Source organism: Amblyraja radiata, chromosome 22, assembly GCF_010909765.2.
Source record: "Amblyraja radiata isolate CabotCenter1 chromosome 22, sAmbRad1.1.pri, whole genome shotgun sequence".
Taxonomy (NCBI): domain Eukaryota; kingdom Metazoa; phylum Chordata; class Chondrichthyes; order Rajiformes; family Rajidae; genus Amblyraja; species Amblyraja radiata.
Genome location: NC_045977.1, coordinates 29,140,409 through 29,157,102, shown reverse-complemented (window position 1 = coordinate 29,157,102; position 16,694 = coordinate 29,140,409). Strand labels below are relative to the sequence as shown.

The following is a 16,694-nucleotide window of genomic DNA, read 5'->3' as shown; positions in this document are numbered from 1 at the left end:
GGAACCTAAGAGTGGTGGCAGCTGCGAGAGCTCTTTGGTGTAAAATGGTGCAGTAAGCTGTGCATGCATGTTTAATTAATATTGACTTTATAAATTCGAATGCAACAACAAATAAATATTTTCGGTGTATTTAATAATGCTGTTAACAATATTAGTTTATGTTTTGAAATTCTGTGCAAGGCATACGTTGGACAATGCTCATCCTGGGAACATTGTGTAATTTCTGTAAGCTGTTACTGTTTGCTGAAGTTAAAAACTGAGAAAGAGCTATCATCAGAACATCCTTTATTTAACACAGTTTAGTTTGGTTTAGTTTAATTTGTTGGTATGTGTACCAAGGTACAGTGAAAAGTTATTCTTATGTGTTGCTGAATAAAGTTATAACTAACAGAGTCTTGTGTGACAATGCACCAGAAGCCATATACTGTTCTTAAAGGTACAGTTGCATTACATGAAATCTTCTGTAAAAAAAATCAAGCAGTACAAAACATTGTATGTGTATTTGACCAATGGTAAATGAACATTTCTGAAATATCTATTTCAGAATGAGTAATTGCAGTGAATCACTTCTCCAGCGAGAGTTCACATACATCTGCTTTCCTATAATGTTCTTCACTTGCTTCAACATAATTGTATTCATAAATATGAATACATCTGTATGCCAAAGTCTTCAAGTAAAACTTAACAAGCCGAGTAACTTTTATCAGCCATTACAACAGTTGCAATTATGCAATTTATTTGGTACGTTACTGGATATCACGTATGCTTTCCCAACAATCTTGACTTGGTGGTTGCTTCTTAAGCCACTGCATTTTTGTACTTGTGGTTTGACGCTGTCTTGAGACCTGTGTCTCATAATGACATTGGATGTTTCCTTTTCCCTGCTGGCACCCTTTAAGTACCAAAGTCAACCTGAACTTTCATTTATAGATCCTCCATTTCTATCTAAATCTCTGCATTTTAGTAGTTATACTGTATAAGGCCGACATGAGTAAATAAGTTGCTACAGTGCTGTCTTCATTGGACCTTCAGAGCAGTGAGCTGCATCTATGTTATATTGCTATCTTTTCATTGCGTTCAAATCAATCTGTGCTTGATTCAGGCTATTCAGCAATTCTGTCCACAACAGAAGTCTTATCGACACTGTGCGGTTCCATAGAATTTGTGCAGTCTGATGTTGTCTAATGGTATTGTCTATGCCAAACTCAACTGATGTTAGTCCACTTCAGCAATCCGTGTTAAGTCTTTTTACTTTGTTTTTTCCCCCGAGCTTTTGGAGTTTTACAATTGTTGCCGTGAAACTCCTGTGAACTGGAGGTCTTGCACTTTCAAACGGATTAAGGATTTTGAGAAGTCAAGCCAGGGCAGAACCTTTAACGTGAGTGGTAGGGCCTTGGGGAGTGTTGTGGAGCAGAGGGATTAAGAAGTACATAATTCCCTGAAAGTGGTGTCACAGGTAGATAGGAAGGCGGAAGGCTTTGGGCATTTTGGGCATCATCAGTCAGAGAACTGTGTATAAAATTTTGGATGTTATGTTGTAGTTGTACAAGTTGTCGGTGGGGCGGAACTTGGAGTATTGTATTCAGTTTTGGTCACCCTATAATAGGAAAAATGCCATTGAGCTGGAAAGGGTGTAGAGAAGGTTTACGAGGATAGTGACAGGACACGAGGGCCTGAGCTGTAGGGAGAGGTTGTGCAGGCTAGGACTTTATTCCTTGGAGTATAGGGGGTTGAGGAGTGATCTTATAGAGGGGCATAAAAAACAAGGGGAATAGATAGGGTGAATCTTTTTCCCAGGTAGGGAAATCAAAAACTAATGAGGATAGGATTAAGGTGAGGAGGGAACCTGAGGGAGAACTGTTTCGGGCAAGGTGGTGGGTATGTGGAATGAGCTGCTGGATGAAATAGTTAAAGCAGGTGCAATAACAACATTTAAAAGACACTTTGACAGGTACATGGATAGGAAAAGTTGAGAATGTGATTAAATGGGACTCGCATAGATGGGGCATCTTGCTCAGCATTGACGCGTCAGGCTGAAGGGCCTGTTTCCAAGCCGTAAGACACTATGGCGTTTCACTCTGGCTGCTGATAATGATTTTTTTTTCATTGTAAGTCTAAGACCTTACGTCGGTCTAATTTTCTAGTCAGCTTTTTACTTTTCAGGCTTGTTTGCGAATTACACAGCAGCCATTGCCAACACATCTGTAGTTGATGCCTTCTGCCCTGGCATCTTGCTGCCAGCATGGTTCAAGACCTGTTTTACAAACTGATCTTTGGTTAAGCACACAGCACACATTTGACCAGTCCTTCGTGGCAGCGTCTTGAATCAATAACTCTGTATTCAGTTTATATCATAGATAGTAAATATTCTTTTTATGATTCTGTCCTTTCAAATTGCAGATCCATTTATGGGCCTATCACATTCCAATTCATCGCTATTTGAATTCATCACAGCCCTTCGTCTCCAGATCACATGATATTTTCCCCATTTCCTTTGCACACTTTACATGCTTTGAACAAATTACTGGTTTATCTCTCTCGAAGAAGGCTCCAGTTAACCTCTTTGTTTGCTCCATTTAATCCCCTGGTTCTTCTTAAAGTTCGCATTTCTCGTTAGGTGGATTGTTGTCAGGTTCCATCTGCAGTACTTCTGGTGTATTGCTGCCCATACTAAGATCTCCACGCCTGCACTTGTGGAGAGTGCTGACCCCATTCACTGCACGCGCATCCTCCGATAGAATGGAGAAAAGGGAATGGCAGGGTAGCAGGTATATTCCTTGATAATACTTCCAGCCTTCCTGGTGCAATGGATCAAAATATAGACTGGATGGAAGGAAGTGAGGAATCTGATGGATTCATCCACATTACACATTATAGCATGGAGTGGCTTGGGCAGGGCAGAGAGGAAAAGGAGTTGTGGAATTACCTGTTCATAATACACATCCTAACTCATCATCCGATTTGTTGTATGAATGTTACATTTATTTTACATGGGTTATTGCCCCATAATAGAGCATCAGGAAATATCACTGGAGCGTTTCCAACAATTGTCTACTTGTTTTGCTAAAAGTATTATGGATCAAGTGTGGTGTTATAAATGTTTCCTAGCTATATGTTCTACTAATAATCATTTCAGCACTACATTCCAAGCTTGCAATTCAAGCATTTGTTTCATCTATCGGAAGAACAAGCGTTCAGCCATAATAGTGTTTAAGGATTTTAACACTAGTTCCCATTGAATCATTTTAAATATTGACATTTGATGTAGATTTGAGAAAAATAACACACAGGAGGTATTTTGGATTCATTTTCTCTTGATGGGCAGTATCCTGCAGTGAAATCAGAGCTCAAAAAACCTCAGCTGTCAATGTGAAATGTATTCGTCTCAAAATTGTAAAATATCCCAACCCCACACATTCCCCACTTGCAACATTCCATATCTTTTCAAATAATTTATTTATTTGCTTCAGGTGCTCACATAGGTCTTTCAAAACGAATCACTTGTCAAGGAAAGGAAGGTTGCAGTTTTTATACCAACTTACTGGAGTGTTCTCCGTTTCGTAGCTTTTCTTCAACAAACTCATGTGGAATATCAAGCAACCTGGAATGGAGAAAGCATATGAATGAGCAAACTTTCTTTCAGAAGTCGGCTCAGAGCTGAGGTGCTGATCATTGTGTTCTTGATTGGATGAGTGGATTGCACTTGAACTCGTCCAAGACTTTGTTTTGTCATCAGTTGCCGGTTGCAGACAAGGAGCTACATCAACTCTTTTTTTTCGTCTTCCCATGTAGTTGGAAGAGGCAAACTTACTCTTGGCACTTCTTAATGACAGGCCCAAGAAAGCATCAACTCAGCATGCACAATCCCCAACCAGCTGCCACTGGCAAAGCCATTTTCACACTGCTTTCCCAATTTCAAGGAAACATTTTGTCATTTATTAGTGTTGGAATATAAAGGCTTCCGCTGCAGTGAATTCAGTCTACCTTCAACTTTGTCAGTAATTGGGAAACATGTTATGTTAAATTTGGAAAAAAACGCCTTGAATTTGGAAAGGTAGTGCGAGATCAACAGAGGCAATATATATGGACACGTTAACCTGCGTAACTAATTGATTTTCCCCTCCTCTGTGGTTGGTGGTGCTGTCTTATTTAATCTTAATATGTCTCAACTACTATTGACAAAACTCCAATGTAGTCTGTATAGTTTCAGATTGAACCAGTGGAGTTTAAGAATCACTTGTGATATATTAATCAGTTGATTAATTTCCTGCCCCCCAGAATTGATGTGGAGCTGGGAGGGAAACTCAATAGGAGAAGACTGAAAGGTGGCTAATGTTGTACCGTTATTTAAGATGGGCAGCAACGAACTACAGACTGGTGGGCCTGATGTCACTGGTGGGAAAGTTGTTGACGGGACTTTAAGGGACAGGATCTACCAGTGTTTTCACTGGTAGAGACTGATTAGGGATAGTCAGCATGGCTTTGTGCGTGGAACAGGGCAGTGGACATTGCCTATTTGGACTTTAGCAAGGCCTTTGATAAGGACTGTTTTTTTACTGCAGAGTAAGACATGATAAGGAAACCTGGGACACTCAATTGAGATTGCTTCAGGGCAGTTGAGGAGATGCTGGATGTCCAAAGGTAGTTTGATCTCCTAGACCCGTTTAGATATATCCTAGGACATTGGGAATCTATAGAAAAAGTTGCAAGGGGCCTGGTTGAGATATATGAATCATCATTAGACATGGGTGAGGTGTCGGAAGAGGGTGGCTAATGTTGTGTTCTATTTAAGAAGGCTGCAAAGAGGAAACCTGGGAATGATAGACCAGAAAGCCTAATATCTGTGGTAGGAAAGTTACTAGAGAGGATTCTGAGGGATAAAATGTATATGCATCTGGAAAGACAAGGGTTAATTAAGGATATTTAGCACAGTTTTATGTGTGGAAGATTGTGTCTCAAGAATTTGACTGAATCTTGTAATATTACAAGACATGTGCTTAAGGTGAGAGGAGAACAATGTACGAGGGTTCTCAAAGGCAACTGTTTTCACTTAAACTCCAGTCTGTATCTAGAATAAGTTGCCAGAAGAAGATCTAGAAGCAGATAGAACTACGACATTCAAAAGACATTCGGACAGATATATGGATAGCAGCGACATGAGCAGAGTGCAGGCAAATTGGACCCTCCCAGAATGTTAATAATCAGCATGGAATTCTTGGGCTGAAGGGTCTGTTTTCATGTTGGATAGCTTCATCAATCAAAGAGCTCTATGACCAGGAAGTGTTTTACAGTATCAATCAAAATCAAACTTAATAACTTAATGCGTTTAACTATGTTTTTTAAACTTTTCATTTTCCACCTTTCTGCAGGTTGGGAGTCTCAGTTGCTGGAAACTGGATTCCTTGGAATTTTCCTGTGCCCCTTGCTGACTCTCCGTTCCGTTCCACGTCAGACACTGCCATCCAAAATCGTCATCTGGTCTTTCCGCTGGCTCATATTCCGCATTATGCTGGGAGCGGTGAGGAATTTTTATTCCCTTCAATAAAGTATTGGATTTTACTATCATATCTTGCTTTCTGACATCAGCAAGTAGGGATTGAGTTCAGAATAGCACAATTAAAATCTGGTGAGGAGGGAACTGCAGATGCTGGTTTACACTGGAGATATACATAAAATGCTGGGGTAACTCAGTGGGACAGGCAGCATTCCTGGAGAGAATGGAGGAGTGACATTTCGGGTCGAGACTCTTCTTCAGACTCTGGGATTAGGTAAAGAAGAGGAATTATAAACTAGTTTTCTGTAACATGTCATTGATTAAACTGCAAAGAGGGAAAATTAAGACACTGCAATCTGGTAACTAGTATTGTAATATAAATATATCTTATCAATATATATAAAATACATTTTAAAAGTTAAACCTAAAATATCAGTTGCAATTCTAGATGTAAGAGAACATTGGCTAATCATTTTTATTGATTTGTCTGCTTAACATTTGATAATCTCACATCCTTGTGTTACCTACTATGTTCTGTGTGCTGAAGCAAAGCAAGAATGTCATTGTCCTATCAGGGACACATGACAATAAACTCACTTGAACTTGAACTTATCTGCCACCTTTAAGGAGATCATAAAATCTACATGTTACGGTGGGTGGCTAGCAATACATTCAATTAGAGTCAGCAATAATGTAAAGAAACACGGAGTGAATAGGATACTTGGCTTTCTGCAATGTGGACTGGTTGAGGCAAATTATATAATTTAATGGGGAAGCTGGATTGACATATTAGAAATATCTAGTAGATATTTTGTTAACATTAGATGAAGTGGAATGGGAAGAGACTGTTTGAAGCAGAAATACTAAGATAGAACACCTTTGCCGAATAGCCTGTGGAGTAAGCTTTAAATTTTGCATGCAAAAGGAGCGTCAGAACCTATTTGGAGTAACTTTGTGTTCAAGAAGGAACTGCAGATGCTGGAAGATCGAAGGTACACAAAATTGCTGGAGAAACTCAGCGGGTGCAGCAGCATCTATGGAGAGAAGGAAATAGGCGACGTTTCGGGCCGAAACCCTTCTTCAGACTGATGTAACTTTGTCTTTCTTTTCAAATTGGGATGTCGCACCTGGCCTACCATTACAGAGTTGATTCAATAAAATGTGCTATTTTAAAACTATTATCAACCATAAATTAACATCACACGTGAGGTGGAATGATTGACTGAACAATAAAAGCTTTCAGCAATGTTTTTGGGAAGTCATTTACATGGGAGTTGTTGTGTTTGTCCTTGTGCTACTAACTGGAAAAGAGACCCACCTAAACTGTTAAAGCTATCAAGGACAACATAAATGCAAATCAATCTGGTCGTTAAAGTAGACGCCTTGTTTCTGTGTTTGATCATGATAATGTAATTGTAGATGGGTGTACAGTTTCTCATGTACTTGGGAATAAATTGACTGTTTGGGATCAAAGTTATGTCAGTGGCATTTAGTAAATGGAAATGGCAAAATGTTAACATACTAGTTGGAAGTTGTTATCACTCCAGTGACAATGTGAAAGCAATTATGGCAGGAGAGGATTGACAACAAGATTCTACTTTAAGAAAATGGACAATTGTATAAATTAAAGCTGAGCTGTTAGCATGTTTTTCCAGTTGACTTGGTTCATGACTAACATTTTGTGTAGGCTGTAGATTATTGTTAGGATAGGGAACAGTGAACTGTATTGAAAATATGAACTTCAACATGAGTATGATCGGGGGAGTCCAGCATTAAACATAATAAATGTATAATAATTGTTGATTTTTGGTAGCTTGATCTTTAAGAACTCTGAAATTCAGACGAAGGGTCCCAGATCTGATACGTTTTTCCTTCCACATATGCTAAGTGAACTACAGAGTGTTCCAGCACTTTCAGATTTACAGCATCTGATCTGTAATTTTTGTTCTGTAATAATTTTCAATCATAAGTTATCTGATTTCCTGTTTAAAAATGCTGCTTGTATGTTATGCATATGATTTAAAATCTTTTATGAAATAATTTACTTTACTTTTTTAAAAGATATGTATTAATGACATCCTTTCACTGCTTTCCCACAACTTAATTGTTGCGCGTGAATAATTTAACTTAATGTATTATTTCGTGAATGATACTAATTCGAATGAGTAGTGTCTGTTGTGCACTAAAGCTGAAGAAAACTGTATTCATTAACTTGGAAGGATGGTACACCAGATAGTTGTTCCATGATATTTTAATGTAGCTTAATGTAGACATGCAAACCCTTAGCCAGAAATATCTATAATAATAAACCTACCTATTTTGGTGTTCCAATTTAATGAAACAGTTCCAGGATCTCCCTGCGGTAATATATATAAATGAATGGATGATGTCTTCATACTTTTGTTAGCCATTGTTCTTGCCTCAGCAGTTTATGGCCGAGCCAACAACCAAGGGTTTTTTGAGGTAGGTAATGTGATATTTGAAGAAAATCAGTTTATATTGCTGTGTGTGTAATCCAAATGCACTTCCCAACAGCACATTTTCGATAAATGTTAAATTCCATCTGATGACCTGTAAACAGTTAAAAGTAACTAGTGTGGAATTTTTGCATGATCATAATTAAAATCTATATTCACTTCATGACACTGAAGTTGACTTTGAATGCAAATTATAAAATTTACATTATATTGCTCAGAGTGCCTGACATTTATCACCTTCTAGTTACTTCGGAAAAACACACTGTGCATGCTCCAGGCTCTGGAGCCATAGAGTGATACAGTGTGGAAACAGGCCTTTCGGCCCAACTTGCCCACACTGGCCAACATGTCCCAGTTACACTATTGGCCCATGTCCCTCCAAACCAGTCCTATCCAGGTACCTTAGATAGACACAAAATGCTGGAGTAACTCAGCGGGACAGGCAGCAACTCTGGCTAGAAGGAATGAGGACGTTTCGTGTCGAGACCCTTCTTCAGAATGTCCTTCTTCAGCTTCTCCCCACCCGTGCACTGGTCTTCATGCCCCCCTCCACTTTGACACCCCACCATCCCCCTACCAGACCTCGCCTCGGCCTCTGTCCACTCACTTGCCCTCCTCTGACCCCAACCCCCACCCTTGTCATGACTTCACCACCCCCCCCGACCTCCCTCATTCTGATGCGGAATGGTCTGTCCTCAACAGAGACCTCACCTTTGTTCCCCTCATCCCCAACTCATCGAGGTCTGGGTCCGCCACGATGTGGAGCTCTTCTTCTGTTGCCTCCGCCTCCTTGACAAATTCTATGGGAAGGAGTCCTCACCACCCACTGATGACCCCTTTTCTCATCTCCACCATTCCCCATCCCCTTGGACTCCCATGGACAGCCTTCTACCCTCTTTAGACCTTTTCATTTCGAACTGCTGGCGTGACATCAACCGTCTTAACTTTTCCACTCCCCTTACCTACTCTAACCTCTCCCCCTCTGAACGTACAGCCCTCCGCTCACTCTGCAGCAGCCTTGACATTATAATCAAACCCGCCGATAAGGGAGGTGCCGTTGCAGTCTGGCGCGCTAACCTTAACCTCACTGAAGCCAGGTTCCAACTCTCAGACACCTCCTCCTATTTATCCTTGGACCATGATCCCACAGATGAGCATCAGGCTATAATCCCACAGACCGTTTCTGATTTTATCACTTCCGGCTTTCTGTCCTCCAAAGCCTCCAACCTTATTGTTCCAAGCCCTGCACAACCCAGTTTTCTTCTCCCCAAAATCCATAAACAGAATTGTCCTGGCACACCCATTATTTCTTCTTACTCCTGTTCCACTGAATTAATTTCCACATACCTCGAAAGCAGTCTGATGAAGGGTCTCGACCCGAAACATCACCCATTCCTTCTATCCAGCGATGCTGCCTATCCCGCTGAGTTACTCCAGCATTTTGTGTCTACCAGCATCTTCCTACACTATCCATGTACGTGTCTAAACCACTCCTCTGGCAGCTTGTTCCATATCACCACCATCCTTTACGTGAAAAGGCTGCCCCTCAGATTCCTATTAAATCTTTTCCCCTTCACCTAAAACCTATGTCCTCTAAATTTAAAATAAGCCTGGTCCATAAAGTAGGACAGTTTTAAGGTGTAAATCGGTCCATGCTTTTCTGATCCGCCCATTGTGTGGTATCCGGTGCTTTCACTATTCATTGAATCTTTGCTGGCATTTTGCAAACCATTGAAATGAAATGCTTTCAGACCTATCTATTTTTGTCACAAACCTCAAATAAGTATTAATCAGTCTGTGACTGAACCTTCAATAGAATAAAACAAATATTCATCTCATCATCGATTGATTTTCAGTGTTCAAGTCATTATATTTGGTGATTAAAATGGAAGAAGTTGTATGGAATGGATGGAGGGTGAGGAACTGATGCAGTAAAATGTGAAATATTGCAAAGCTTAAACAATCTGCAATTCTTTACATCTGTGGTATTAACTAGAAAACACATATTTAACTAAATACGTATAACTACAAAGCTATAATGATCAATATTCATTGTAGTTTGATCTAATCAACAGCACAATAATTTAGTCCATCGCGCCTGTGTCAGTCCTTTGAAACAATTGTCGAAGTGGTCCCCTGTCTGGCTGTTCCTCTGCAGCCATGCAATTGTAACCCAATTGCCTTTTGTAAGTTGCTGTTGAACTTGCAGTCACTTTCCTGTCAAGCCATGTGGTGGTGGTGGATTATTGTGGTGGATTAAAAAACCTTCAAATCTGCCTTTTTGTCAAATGTTTGACAATTGATAGCCAAGTATTATTATCAGTCCAAGGTCTGAAAATCTTTGATTCACTCATGTACCTTTGATTCAACTATCGGTCTGTCATCAAATGTGTCTGAAGGACCTGCAGATGCTGGTTTAAACCAGATAGATACAAAATGTTGGAGTACCTCAGTGGGACATCAGACAGCATCTGCCTGCCCCGCTGAGTTACTCCAGCATTTTGTGTCTATCTTTGGTCTGTCATCAAAGTTGTATTTGGTGTAAGTAATGTATGTAAGTAGTTGTATGTAAAAGAAACAGAATTTGTGGGAAACGCAGTGCTTTGAGGAGTGAAAAAACTAATGGAATCATTCGGGCTTTCAAAAGTGAATTTGAAGGACATATGATGGAACAATTTTGACTACCAGTGGGGAAGGAGAAGAGGGGGAGGGATTGCGGGGGGGTGGTGAGTGAATTGATTGCCATCTACGAGAAGACAGCACTGAGGCCCTCCAGTATTTCTTTTCCTTGCCGACTTTTCTGTCCGTGAAAACAGCAAGACATTGGAAAGTTGATATCACTTTTAAATACATATTTGAGTTAGTAGCTGAGTTTCCAACATCACAGCAGTCACGGCATTTTAAAAGTGTGTCAGTTGGCTATAAAGCACTTGGGTCATCCGAAACGATATGGCAAGGTACTTTATAAGTCCCAGTCTCCTTTATCCTTCTATTGAATTTTCGGTGTTGGTGCAGAAAAGCATAGATCATTGCGTCAAATAATAACACAGCATTAAATTTACTGAAGTCTTTGGGTGGGTGCGATTTTGATTAGATTTCAACCTGCTGTAAAATCCAGTTTATATGAGTTTGCCAAAGATGTCAGTTCTTAAAACTGCCCTTATCTGAAAGTAATAATCTATGCCGGTGTGTAAAAGACGTGCAGGTTTGTAGGTTGATTGGCCTGGCACAAGTGTAAATTGTCCCTAGTGTGTAGGATAGCGTGAACGTGCGGCAAAAACAATAATGTTAGCTACTGTACCCAGATTGGATATTTCCCAGTTGAATATTTTGTTTTAGCTGGCTTCCAAAGAGAATAAGACATGAAAGCGTAATTTTGTCAGTCGTCTCAATTTCTTCAAGGTGCAGTTGTATACTTTTCGATGTTGATATAATTTATGCTGAGCATGGCATAATTACTGAAAATATGCTGGGTAGCAATTATGTATAGTACATCTCTTTGAACAAATGATCAATTGTGATATTTGGTTGTTTATGCATCTATTTACATGTAAATGTGCCCTTTCACGGTTTGAACTTGGCAACACAGAGTTGACAAATGCCAGCCGATTTATCCATATTTGCATGTTAATTATCACGTGAACTGGTGGAAGGACTAAAGATGATATTTATGCTGTCATTTTTTAAAATCATATCAGGCTTAGTAACTGAGTATGTTTTGCATAACAGATTTTGCAAGCTATCGCTTCAGAATAAAATTTGACGCTTTCCAATTTTACGCTAGAATTTCAACCTTTCCAACTCACTAAATATGTAAGTTCTTAAGTGACAAAGTAAAAAACCTACTTTTTTTTCTCTCTCCATTTTCTTTGTACTTTCTGCACTCATGTTATGTGAAAAAGAGCCTTTCTCTGAGGCTGAATGGAGTAATGTATCAATTGCTATGGAAGATGTACATGACTGTTATGAAGTTTTCGCAGAACCACCTTTCTGAATTGATTCTGAGGCAATCACTTTGTAATTGTCCTGTGCTGAAAATTGACATCCATATTATCTACTCCTTCTGCGTTATAATCTACAATAAACAGGTTGCATATTTTTAGCATCCCTTCTGCATTATAATCTACAAAAAACAGTTGAGTGCATATGTCTTGGTGTCTTGGTGAAAAGGTGAGCATCCACCAGACCAGATAGCTGGTCAAATAGGATGGACTTTCCTGTTATAAGATACTTCCTGGCATCATGTGACATCAAGCTGCTCCATGCAGATCAATCATCAAAATAATTGGTAAAGAATGTTACTTTTATCACACCTACCATTGTTCAGCTGCCAAAAGCAGCGATGACATATCTGGCCATTGAAACAGTGTTTGATATTGTCATAGTTTGAGAGAGCTGACAGTGTTGAGTTTTTTTGATCAACAGCTTAATGTGCATATCTTGGTCTGAATTTCAAATGATAGTGATAAGAGCAGTGATAAGACACACAATTATTTGAGTCTGAAGTTCTATTCAGCAATAATAATGGCTGACCTGCATCCCATTTCTATCCTATTCACAAAACACTAATTCCCTCAGTTCAAGAGCTTATCAATTTCATTCTTGAGATCTTCATTGATTAGTCACCCAAATTCCAAAATTCACAGCATATTACAAGCAAAGGAAGTTCTCTTCATCTCTGTAATAAATGGTCAACTCACTTAACTAAAGCCACCAGGTCTGGTTTCTATCCATCAAGTGAAACTTGTTTAGTTTAGTATAGTTTAGCTAAAACCTTTGGCACACTGAGTCCGCGCTGACCATCGATCACCCGTTCACACTAGTTCTATGTTATCTCCCTGCACATAGGGGCAATTTACAGAGGCCAATTCACCTACAAATTCACCTGGGAGGAAACAGGACAACCCAGAGGAAACCAACATGCTCACCGGGAGAAAATGTAAACTCCACACAGCACCTGGAGTCAGGATCCAAGCCGGATCTCTGACACCGTGAGACAGCAGCTCTACCAGCTGTGCCCCTGTGCTTCCCTAAGTTGTTATCTGGATTTACACTCTTGAGCTCTCATCTCTGTTATTGTTGAAAGTATTTGACAGTTGAAAGTATCAAGTTCTATTTAATTTGACACTTGGAAATCAGGTGGAAAGAATGGTAGTGATATCTAGTTCCACTGCCTCAATGTGTTGTCTTTGTTTTTATTTATAGATCTCCCACTTCTTCCAGTGTAGTGTGTGGTATTCAGTGCTTATGAGGGGTCTGCTCTGCATTTGAGAAACCAAATGCAGATTAGGTGACTGCAGAACACTTGTGTTCAGTCTAAACTTCCAGTTGCCTGTCACTGTAATTATCCACCTTTACCTCTCTCTTTGGCTTCCTATTTTGGTTTCAATGCTGCCCAATGTAAGCTTGAAAGACGGTATCTTATCTTCCATCTGAATATGTGCAGTCCTTGTGACGATGTGGAATTTAACTATTTACATTAACTACCTTTTTTCCATCAATGCGACATCCCTTTGAATTTGAACTTTTTCTTTCTACTCTTTCTTGAAATACTTGTCTTTAAAGTAAGTGTTACTTTGACAATTTTGGTCTGCAGCCTTTCACATACAATCCCTGTGTCCCCTCCACACGTCCACCTCTCTGCAGCACTTGCCAAGGTTGTGGGTCTATGTGGGCCTAATGAGATTAGTGTGGGTAGGTGCAGTGGGTGGTGAATGCGGTGGGCCTAATAAGGGCCTTTGCACACAGTATGACTGAATCAAAGATTTGATTTTTTTCATGTTTTTAGTTCTGATGAAAGATCCTTGACAAAGATACATGACCTGCCTCTCCCCATGACTGCTGGTTGATCTGCTATGTACTTGTAATGTGTTCTTTCTTCAGTTTGGATTTAAACACCTGAAGTTGTTTTTTCTCACTGGATTGAAGTATGATGATCAGAGCACCCACTCTTGCTCCTTTTAAAAACTATGGATTATGTCTCATTCACGTCTATAAACTTTGCACTTCCATAAATGCCAAATCAGTATGTTTATCCCACCTAATGTCTGCCTGTCTCTTTTCAAGAATATTATAATTTCAAGAATATTATAATAATTATTTTTAGCAGAAACTCCATTTGACCATGTGAATAACATTTGCATCATGTCTTTGTCGACAATGGGAGTTCTACATTTTTCAAAATAACTATCACTTCATTTAATTTTCATAGCATTTGCTCCAAGATTTTAAACACTGATTCATTTTATTGTTTAAAGAACTAGTCTGGTTGCATCTAATTTTTGCAATTGTTAAATTTCCTCCTTCACTTATTCATCTGTGAAATTAAAGTTCAGTCACACTGGAGATATAATCTACTCCACTGCGTAAATTGAACCTCCTTTTGAAGACTTTAGCACCTGTGAACAAGAGAATGCAGTTTATGATAAGTGCTTTAATATTTTATCGTATTTCGGTAAGAGTATGATTTAGATTTTGCTGGCACCTTAACTTACCACTGAACATTACAAAAAACACCATTGTAATGACCGACTGATTTTATTTTTAGTGTCTGTGGTGAAGGAGTGTTGGTTAAACCGTCTAAAACAGCGCAGGAACAGACCATTTGCCCCACAATGCCCGTGCCAACCATGGTGCCTGCATGTGACTTTAATTCCTCGCCTGTTCATGTTCCTGCCTAAATGCCTCATAAATGTTGCAATTGTATCTGCTACCACCACTTTCCCTGGCAGTGCGTTACAGGCCACCCGTCACTCTGCGTAAAAAAAACTTGCTACGTAAATCTCTTTTAAACTTTCCCACTCTTACATTAAAGCTATGCTCTCTAATATTTGAGCATTCTACCCTGGGGAAAAAGGCACTGCTATCCACAATGTCATTACCTCTCATTACAGGAGGATGGTGCCCGTTATTGCCGATTGTCCTCTATAACCGAGTGAGAGGATAAAGGCCGGGAAGGAAGAAACGCGACGGTGGGGCGGGTGATGAAACAAATTAGAATTCACAGGCCGTGGAGCCACAGAGCCCCCGGCCCCAGACCTGGTGTGCCAGGGACGGGTCTGATGCTCACACCTCCTTCATGCTGCTTGCTCTCTCCGCTCTTGCAACCGGTAGTTCCCACCATGAGGCACCAGCTCATTGAGTAACTGGCGGAAGTGGAGGAGCGGTGCAATGGGAGCTAGAACTAGAAGTAACTAGAAGTGAGATCCGCTATATAGATGTTTAAGAAAGAACTGCAGATGCTGGAAAAAGCGAAGGTAGACAAAAATGCTGGAGAAACTCAGCGGGTGAGGCAGCATCTATGGAGCGAAGGAATAGGTGACCTTTCGGGTCGAGACCCTTCTTCAGACTGATGTGGGGTGGGGGGGGGGCTGCGGGATGATTAAAGGAAGAGGCGGAGACAGTAGGCTGTGGGAGAGCTGGGAAGGGGAGGGGAAGGAGGGAGAAAGCAAGGACTACCTGCGCCAATGTTCACACCGCTAGGGTGTAAACTAACCAAGCGAAACATGAGGTGCTGCTCCTCCAATTTGCGGTGGGACTCACTCTGGCCATATAGGAGGCCCAGGACAGAAAGGTCATATAGATGTCCGTTGTTGCGTATCATAACCTACCCTTCAAATAATGCTGTGGATTCTTGTTCACCCTGGGCAGAACAATTAGATGAATGTTTATCAGAAGGAAGATGGATGCAATGCTTCTGCTTGCCATTGCACTGGAGTTCATGCTTTGAAGTTACTTTAGCTCCAAACGTTTCAATCCAAGCAGTGAGATTTTCAAGAACTCACTGTGCTGATGTTCCTTGAGAGACTCCGCTGGCGTAAACATAAAATGGAATTGGCAACTTTTCATTTAAGTGAATGTGTTAATGTTTTTAATGTTTAGAGTGAGGTTGAGTGGTATGTGTCCCTCGATACTAAATATAGACATAGATGAAATCTGTAAGCACCATGTTAATAATTAAAATTACTGTAAGACTATTAACTATTTAAAACGTAATTAATGTACCAACTTTTTCTTTTGATGACTGATATTCCTGATTTTAATTTGCTAACTGTATAGTGAAAAGAACATATTGTTCTTATTTTTTTCCACGTTTCCACCACTTGATGTTCTTCCAGCATAGGTTTTGGCAAAAAAAAGCCCTAAAATTATTCTGGTTTGTTCTGCCAGACATTGTATACAAACAAGAATGTCAATATAGTTTTAGGAGATTTGAACAATAATTTATCATGCAACATTAATATGCAGCTATTATGGTTTAAATGCAAAATATCTAATGGTTATGCTAGTTTTATATACGTTATGGATTAACTCATGATGTACTAGGCGGCTATGCATTTCTTCCTTGGATCAGATGATAAAATTAAACTTCTTTATTTCAAATGTTAAGTTGTTGCTGTAATAAGGTAACCAGGCATTGACAGAGAAGATTGAAATGTAATCTTTCGCAGATATCCCTTCTCAGTTTTCACCCAAGCCAACCCAATGTGCATGTAAATGTTATCATGTGTGGTTGGAATCGGGACAAACCTCTGGCTTCAGTAAACTAAAACATTTTGATAGATGACACTGTGGTGATACTAATTGAGAGAGGGCAAGACGAGATTCTTAAAAGTTGAAATGGATCTTTATGGCTGGGGCTTCAATTTAAGATGGTGTTTGTAAGATCCCTTCTTAATGCATCCTACAGTAATGTTGGATTGCATTTTGTACTGAATTTGACG

General features: G+C 39.8%; 1 protein-coding gene across 4 annotated transcripts in view; it reads left to right on the top strand.

Annotated features, from left to right (window-relative positions):
- lmf1 (lipase maturation factor 1) overlaps nt 1–16,694 on the top strand; it is a 499,938-nt gene that overhangs the window by 137,348 nt on the left and 345,896 nt on the right. For all 4 annotated transcript variants that reach the window (XM_033040858.1, XM_033040856.1, XM_033040857.1 and 1 more), the window contains one exon: nt 5,370–5,518. In XM_033040858.1, coding sequence (XP_032896749.1) covers nt 5,370–5,518 — 149 coding nt within the window. The remainder of the gene's footprint in view (nt 1–5,369; nt 5,519–16,694) is intronic.